At 33.3% G+C, this 9467-nt stretch overlaps 1 protein-coding gene across 2 annotated transcripts; it reads right to left on the reverse strand.

Annotated features, from left to right (window-relative positions):
* Positions 1-3087: 3087 nt before the first annotated feature.
* On the reverse strand, positions 3088-7268 carry LOC112513632 (eukaryotic translation initiation factor 5-like). 2 transcript variants are annotated; one of them, XM_025119959.1, is made up of 2 exons: positions 7201-7268; positions 3088-5003 (listed from the first exon to the last, which is right to left on the reverse strand). In XM_025119959.1, the coding sequence occupies exon 2, from the start codon at positions 4665-4667 to the stop codon at positions 3363-3365; it is 1305 nt and encodes a 434-aa protein (XP_024975727.1). In that variant the 5' UTR covers positions 4668-5003; positions 7201-7268; the 3' UTR covers positions 3088-3362. The 2 variants fall into 2 exon arrangements, with proteins under 2 accessions (XP_024975727.1, XP_024975728.1); XM_025119960.1 differs by having other exon boundaries at positions 7205-7253.
* Between the last annotated feature and the right edge of the window lie 2199 nt (positions 7269-9467).

Here is a 9467-nt window from a genome sequence, read left to right on the forward strand (position 1 = left end):
ACATCATCATCATAATAATAATAATAATAATAATAATAATAATAATAATAATAATAATAATAATAATAATAATAATAATAATAAATATCAAGATAATTAAAGTCAATGTACCAGGATTTTGAGTTGACTTTTTAATTTTGGGTAAATGGTAGCATTTTGTATCAAGTCAACCCGTATTTGTGGGGGACTAATTCCTACTTTCAAAACAATTTGTTGAATTATTTTGTAATTATTAAAGAGTTTGACTCATTTGCAATTAATAAGTTAAGATCCTGGCATACTTTTACTCGTATGGGATCTTTATCTCTCGCATGAGAAGGATTCAAACGAAAACATCTTTATTTTATGAAAATTATGAGAATATCCTTTTATTATAAACAATTACATGTGATACTATTATTTCATCACATATAATACACATGTGATACTAAATCAGAGACACAGATGATTTTCGATGCAATCTTGGTTGCGGGCCAAGTCCTCCTACCACTAAGCCTCCTCACAAGTATTATCACATGTGATAAGATTGTTGTTTGATATGATACTATAATTTATCAAATACCATCACATGTGATGCTAAATCATAGACGCAGACAACCTTTGGCACGGCCTAAGTCGTAGAACACGTCGTTTGCACATCACATGATCTCCTCACTTGTATTATTACATGTGATAGTGGTGTTCTCGTAAAATGAATGTGTTCTCGTTTGAACCTCCACCTTCATGTTTTAATATATATATATATATATATATATAACAATGTTATGGAATTCATATTTTAAAATATATACATATAACGACAAGTTTTTATTATGATATGTTGTATTTGATTTATAAAGGATCAGTTAATGCTTAATATTTTGGATATATCGTTTGACGAGATGAAGTGTTGTTATTGTTAGGATTTAGGTATCATATCACAACCATATCGTTATCAAATAAATAATAAAGCATCAAACTTTATCAACTAGATATGATGTGTAATAATAACCATCAATCTAACATTGAATGATCAACATTGATTTGTAAGGATGATAACCCATAAGCAAAAATAAACAATTAACAAAATGCAAAGCAGTAACACTCACAATTAACGTGGTTACAAAGGCATGACGGTGTATGTCCACACACGAAAGGATGAAACTTTATTAATGAAAAAATACATGAAAACTGAAACGGAGTTATAAACCAAAACCATAGAAAAGTGGTTAGCAGCTCATGAATAACTCACTAAAACTGGTATTTCTCACAAATTTTGTGTTTCCGGATAGGAACCCAAGGGTGGTATTTACACCAAGACATGGATGCGCATCCCGACTCAATCTGGATGCTAAAAAGTTGGGATTTTGATTTTCACTTCCTTCGCCAGTATGAAAAAGCAACACCAAATTTGCTTCGCCACTTCCTTCATGGGCGTGAATCAAGCCCTTCACGGGCATGAAGAAGGTCGTTCGTGGCCATGAAATAGTATAAGTGGCAAATCAACAAACCATTCTTCAAGGGCATTAATGCATCTTATTTCACCTCTTGTTCATTAGTGTTGAAATCTAAATCCATAACCATAAAGATCGTTTGTTTTTTTTTTAAACTGATGGATTTTTGAATGTGTAAGTAGAATCAGAGTTTAATGATATTTAAATCAAATGTGTTAAACGTCAAACTCAATCGATAATGGTCCATGCTTAAAACTCACATATTTTCAAATTTGCTTTTATAGAGTATCAAATATTCATATATGAACATCACGTCACATACATAATTGTTTGATCAAACGATATCGACTTTCAATGTTTTTTTATCTAAAAAAAGTAAGACAACTTAAAAAATGTATATAAAAATAAATGTAAAAAATACTATTTCTCAATCTAAAAGATATTAAAGCTAATTATTTATAAATAATATATTTAATAATAAGTATATATAACATATTTAATATTCAAGGACGGGACGGGACGAGACAGGATGGGACCGGATAGGACGGGGACCATGTTACACGTCCCCGTCCCCATCTCCGATGTTTAACTTTCGGGGATTTTTATCCCCGATCCCCGGTTTTACAGGGAATCCCCGTCCCGTCAGGTACACTAAATTCCCTAATTTAACGGGTGTCATTCTCATGCCTAAATTTAGGTCATATCAACTCCCCGATTGTTTTAATTGATTGCAATGGTTAATAGCATCGACTCTTATATAACAATTCAATTTTTGAACATGTTAACTTTACATAATTTCTGAAATAAAGAAATGAAAATTTTATTCTATATTTTTTACGCGTTTAAAAACCATGATTATTAACTACACACTGCATAATCCAAACATTGTTCAAGGGGTGTTTGAGATTTACTTATTTAAAAACGACTTAAAGTTTTTTTTAAAGTGATTATCAACTTATATGGTGTTAAATCGAAGTTCTATAAAAAGTGTTTGGATTAGCTTATAGCGGTACCAAAAACGTAATAAGTTGTTTTTTTAGTGTTTGGCAAATTTTGTTTATACATGTAAAATGACCAAAAAAGACATGAAGAAGGAGAAACTGTGTTTGAAGGTCGCTTACATAAAGAAGAACCCTAAACCCCTTTTCAGAAAGTAATCTTGAAATGGTCGAAAGTCCCTTGATAAATTTATGCTTCACCGTGACCAATTCTCGCTTCTTCACTGCTCCTCTTCTAAGACCCCCTGTTTCTTTATTTGTTCCTTCTATATTATCTTCGTCGAGGATTCAGTCGAATAAACTCATTGGAAGAGATGTTTTGAATCGACGCAGACTTGTGATTTCTTTTCCATTCCTTGCTATGATTTCAGAGGAATGGTGAAGCATAAATCGAAGGTCCCTTGATCAATTTCAGAGAGTTTTTGGTTAAAGGAAGGAGGCTTATGAAGATTAAAAAGGTAAATTGGTTTTCAAACCTAAGCAGCTGAATCTGATAAGTTAAAGAAGAGTAACTTATCAAAAACTTCTTACAACCGATTTGACACCGGTATTAGCATCTTTCTTTTTCCCTCATCCAAACACTAAAATCAACTTATTACCAATACCACAACGAAATAAGTCAATAAGCAATCCCAAACACCCCTTGGTTGAAAAACAAACAAACAAACAACCCTGAATTTGATCACCAAAACTTTCAAGGAGATGAGCGTTGCTATTAGCATGTCTCAAAACATAGAAAAAAGAAGACCAGATTGCGACTGGACTTATCGACACAATACCAGGTTGACAAACAAGATCATCAAACCAGAAGCGGTACACATCAACAATCCAAAAACATCGTAAAACAAAACAACTCTCAACTCAAAACTCACCCTCAAAACCAGTTCATACCAATTATTCAGCCAAATACCAAAACGACTCGTCCATTCAGTCATTCCTCCTCTGTCTCAGACTCGGCACTCTGAAGCCACTCCACAAAAGGCTTTGCATTCTTCCAGATCAAAGAGCTCTTATTCCCTCCATTCAGACCCTCTTCGTACCACTTAACCACGTGTTCTTCTTCCAACACATCCAAATCATAGAGCGCCTTCAGAACAAGTGGCACTTCCTTCACTGCAATCGGGTTTGACTTCCCACAGAATTCCTCCATTGCCCGAAGAAGAAGCATTTGTGAATCCTCACCATCCGAAACAGCAGCCACCAGATACTTCTTTTTCTTAACAACCTGTTTTGCAAACCCCTTTTCCACCTCATCAAATAAAGCTTCATAGAGAGCCGTCATTATTTCCTGGCGGGACCCAGTAAGCGATGACATTAGTTCTTTTGGAGCGATTCCATTTTTGAGGTTTTCTTTAGCCTTACCAACAAGTGTCTCATGGGTCGTCTTGCCATTCACAGCTTTAGTAGTTGCTGCTTTCACTGGCTCCTCCGTGGCTAGCATCACCATCTCAGCCGTTACAGCACTAAGCTGCTCTTGGACGCGTAGCCGTGCCGCTTCTGCTGACGTGTCGGTCTGCCATTGAACGTCATCGTCATCTTCTTCATTGGCATCCTCCTTGTCACCAGTCTGGCTTAGCGTTGGCGAAGCCCGATCCTCATCAGAACCACTGGGCTTCTTTTTTGAAGATGTGGATTTCACCGGGTGCACATCTTTGGAAGTGGAAGAAGAAACCCCCTTCTTTTTAATCTCCTTCTTCAGCTTCTTCAGTTCTTCATCAGCCGCCTCGCCTTCCTTTAACCGCTCCTTTTCAGCCCTTCTCATGGCCTTTTTATCTTTCGAGTTCTTCTTCTGTTCCGGAGGATTCTTCAGAATGAATGACGTGAGTTTGTCCCTCATGTCCACATCAGAAATAAAACCACATGCAGCACATTTCAGTTGGACCATTTGCGTTTTCGTGATTAACACCTCGGTCTCCGGATTGCCACAACCATAACACTGAACATATTTCTTGATGAAGTTCTCTAGAAGCCCTGCAAGTTTTGCTGTGTCATGGGCCCCATTCACAAGGGACACACCGGTTTTTTCATCAAACTTGGATTGGGCTCCGAGCTCACATCCAAAATATTTGGTTGTGTAAGAAGGGGGTCTTGCCAAAGCCTTAGCAACATCAACCATATTGACAATATTTGTCTTGATGCCATTTCCACGGCCCTCAATCTTTGTTATCATCTTGGGCATTTTATACCTATAGAAGGCATCATCACTGTTGCCAGCACCAATGTTCTGCAACGCCATTTTCAGTTTCTGTATAGAAAAACTCAACAGTATCTTTGGTATTACAGCAAGGAAGTTATAGGGGTGTAGCTGTCTTTAGAAAAACAGTCAAATGCAGCGACTAGAGGTTGCACCCAATAGCAACCGATAAAATCTCTATGGTCCTGGAATGGCGCTCGATGCATACAGCCAACTGTTTCCGACAAGAAAGGGGTCTTTTTCCTAGATATAGGACAATACTCACCCAACAACCCAATCCACCCTAAGTAGAGAATAGCCTGCTCGGACATAAAAGAACACTTTTGACTTTTTGCAAGATCCAACGTGCAGTTTGAAGAAAGTAGGTGACTGTGTAACCTTCAAAAAAGAGAAGGATAAATAGTCAATATCAAGAAAGCCAAAATCATAACAATAACAAAGTCGTCAATAATACAATGTGACGTAAATGCTACTCCACAACTTCAAGTTTAAATGTTGTATAGTGTGTACAACAAAATTCGATACAGAGCAAATAGACGCAGGCAAGAAACAACACAAACCATTCAATTCAAAACAAATACTAGAACATTACACTATGTTTTCATACAAAAGATTTATATATATATTTTTATCACCAACTGATGTAGAAACAACCATGAAAATCATGATGACACTTCCACAGTAACACATAATAGAACATGTAAGACTTAACTTCATCGGAAAATTATCATTTTTGGGAGAAACTGTACCAAGGACCCATAAAATAAATAAAAAATGACCATGGAAACAAGTTATGAGAGCAAGTGTGATTCACAATTTATGATCCAACATAATTTCTACTACAGCATTGTAAAAGTGGCGGATCCAGAAAATTTTATTATTGGGGGCAAACTTAGGGAGTTGGGGTGTCAAAAAATATTCTGAAACCAAATAACTCATCCAAACCAAGACGATTTTGGGTTATTCGGTTTAAACTGTTCAGTTTAATCAAATAAATATAATTTTTTTCCGTTTTTTGATTAATTTTTACTATTTCAGATAAACAGAGACATTGTACATATATATTTATTTCGGTCCAACTTAAAACAAATGAACACAATACACATTAATAGTCAATAACAAGAAATCAGAGGGCAAGAAATTATATTCAATTAGAAGAAATTAGAGAGCAAAAGACCAATATGCTATAAATAAAAGATAAGCTAGTAGTAAACCCTATATCAAAATAACAAACTCAAATTAAAGAACAAACTCAAGAACCCTAAATCAAATATCAAGAAATAGAAGATTAATAATCAACAAATAACAATAATTATAAATCTATAAAAAATAAAATGCAAAAACAAAAGTTGGAAAAAAAACAAAAAAATAATGATGGATCAAATTATTAGAATTATAGCAAATAAAACAAGACAAATAAAATGACTTTCAATGATTTAAGACTTAGAAATTAGGGACATTAGAGTTTAATTGATTCTTACATTGGTAACTCTCTCAAATGAAATAAAATGGAAGATGTAAATAAAATGATAGGGATTAGATTTGGGGATTTACCTTTTAATTATTGGGGGCCTATTTGTAATTTTAGATTAAAAAATATATTTAAAGTTACAAGTGATGCTCTTCTTGTGGGTTCCTAGGTGGTTTGTTGGGGGCCTGTGCCCCCTATGGGCTTGCTATGCATCCGCCAGTAAAAGCAGAGGTCAGAACTAGAATGGTTCACAATTCTTGAAGCAAACAGTGTGGATAGAATTAGGGAACAAAACCTCTCATTATAATAGTATAGTCTGGTTTATACATCACCTGACTGCTTAATTTGTGTGCAATGTATATATGCATATTATACATAGTATTTTTAGAAAATTGAATTTGATTCATGATTCAGAAGATTGAATAATGGTTCCCTATTCAATCCACAAATTGAAGTCAATCCACATAATAAGAAAGTTCATATGTGCAGTGCCAAACTAAACTAGATAAAACTGTTTGCTAGTCCTTTCACAATGTTGTTAGATTCATATGAGCTTCACATTTATCGACTAACTCCATCAGATGCACCTGTTATCAGTATTGAAACGGCCTACATCACCATACTATCAACAAACAAATGCCGATTACAATTACTACCGATACGGATGAACTTTAAGAGAACTTAGAACTACAAACTCAAATAGATCTGAGGATAAAATCAGCCTTATAACCTAGATTTCCAGGCATTTTAGCAATTAGCAGTATAATTTTTCACAACAGCAACTACTTGGAGCTCCAAATACCTAAACTCAACAATCACGAATAACAAAAAAAAATCCGTAAAAATGTAAAAACGGTAGGTAAACCAAACAGCCGTGTCAGATTCAGATTACCATCATTTCGAATCTCAACTAACATCATTGATCATCCGAAAAACAAGAGAAAGTTATCTAGATTTCTCAACAGATACAGCTGAGATCCATGATTAATCCGCAGAATCATAAGTTCAACACAAAACAACATAATCCAGAAGTATCATAACATGTGTACAGTGAAATAATCAAAAATGATGATCATAAACAAACAGAAATTTCGAAAGACTTACCGACCGCTGGCTTGGTTGGGAAAGAAAGAGAGAGACGGTGTTTAGGGTTTTGAGTTGTGGACGGAAAAAGAGCGATTTAAAGAGAGGGGCTGCCTATGCAAAGCGTTATATAGGGTTGGTATCGTGTGGAGATATTCCAGGTGCATGCCCTTTTAATCTCAGTCGTCCAATATCAACTGACGTGATTGACTGTATACGGCCCACTTTTATAATGCAAGTGTAACCCTATTTCCGTTTTGTGATTTTTCATCTCATCAGTAATGTCACCTTCAATGTATAGGACCAATAATTTTTTTTTTACAGGGAGGGAGGAGACCCCTTCAGATTAAGAAAAAACATTAAAAGTAAGCCAAATATACGTTTGGGTGGGGGCGAACCACATCCATCGGAATAACCAAGACACCCCGAGGGGAAAGAGAGGAAGGGAAGTGGGGGGAGAAGAGAGAGAGAAAAAAAAATCAACTACAAGGGAAGGGTTCAACCAAACCAAGACCGGAAAACAACGGGGGAATCACAAAGACAAGAAAAGGGGCTTAAGACAGGCACACCCTGGACCGCACCAAGAAAACAAAGAGAGCAAAAGAGCTCATGAGACCAAAAAAACAGCACAAGAAGACAAACAGCTAAGGGAGGTTCCAGACAAGCCGAGCCCGAACAACATCAGCACAAGAAGACAAACACCTCACGAATTCGTTTAATTTGTTTTTAGCCGAATCTTAAAGACGATATTTACGGTTTTGTTTGGTTTTAAAAAGTTTGTACCTATGTATCATTTACTTGTAAATTCAACCAAACAAAACCATATTATAAGTAAATGGAATATAGGTACAACTTTTTTAAACTATATTATAACCATTTTCATCTTTAGGGGGTGTTTGGGATTGCTTATTTAAAACAACTTATGTTTTTTATAGAAGTGTTTATTAACTTATGTGGTATTAAATCAGAGTTAAATAAAACATGGTTAAAATTGTAAACTGGTAATAAACAGTTTTTCATAAGTCAGGAGAGATTAACTTATCAAAAACAGCTTATTACAGGTTTGACACCGGTATAAACAAATTTTTTTTCTTATCCAAACACCAGAAAACAGCTTATCACCGTTGTCAGACTGAAATAAGTTAAAAAACAGCTTTTATAAGCAATCCCAAACACCCTTTTATTCTCATTATATATTTCTTTGTTAATCAAATACCTTATGGTCTTTTAAGATATAAAAGTTAGTTATAAGTTCTAATAAAATACGATATCGGGTTTTAAATTATTTAAAAATTAATTACTTTCTAAATTAAGTTGAACTAAAATGGTACTCGTGCAATGCATCGAGATACATTTTCATTTCAATTCGTTTTATTTTTTATCCATGTCGATATAAATACGATTTTATGTGGTTTTGAGAAAACGATAATGTTTTTATTTTTAAATAAAATATAAATTTGAAAATATCATATAAAATTTACAAAAACTATATCAATATTAGTATCAAATTAACTATTTAAAAGTTATTGTTTGTATATTTTCTTAGTTCAATTTTTTTATTATAATTTAAATTTAACTTAATTTAGGTTCAATAATATTTTTTTTATAAAGATAATAATTAAGTATTCTGTTATAACTCAATAATTATCCTAATTATATTTTAAAATAAGATGTTTATCCTCAATTTGATTATATTTATCTACAGTCAGGTACACGAATTCAAACAAAAAGCTTTAATAAATTGTATTTATATACAATTTACTTGTAATCTTGAAATTTTAAGTAATATGCATCAATAAACAGTACTTCATGCATAAAAAGTGATTTATAAAAGTTTTTGTCAAATGTTTTATAATATAGTATAGATAGATAAAATTTAAGTTCATTAAAAACTTAAAAATTAATATATATTCAGTTTATAATGAAATGCAACAATCAAAACTCTTAAAATTAATATTTATTTTTGAAACAAAAGCTTTCATTAATAACTAGAAGCGTACTCGCGCAATGCAGCGAGATACATCGTGTGTTTAATATTTCATTTTATTCTTTATCTCAGTCGATATTATAATATGGATTTATGTGATTTTGAGAAAGCGATAATGTTTTTATTTTTGAATAAAATATATGTTTGACGATATCATAAAAATTTGACAAAAATATATCGATATTAGTATCAAATTAACTATTTGAAATTTCTCATTTTTTTGTGTAATTTATTAATCCAATTTTTTTATAATTTAATTTATGTACAATAACGAAGTAATTTATATTTGGTTTAATAATAT

Source organism: Cynara cardunculus, assembly GCF_001531365.2.
Source record: "Cynara cardunculus var. scolymus isolate 2C chromosome LG 5, CcrdV1, whole genome shotgun sequence".
Classification (NCBI taxonomy): domain Eukaryota; kingdom Viridiplantae; phylum Streptophyta; class Magnoliopsida; order Asterales; family Asteraceae; genus Cynara; species Cynara cardunculus.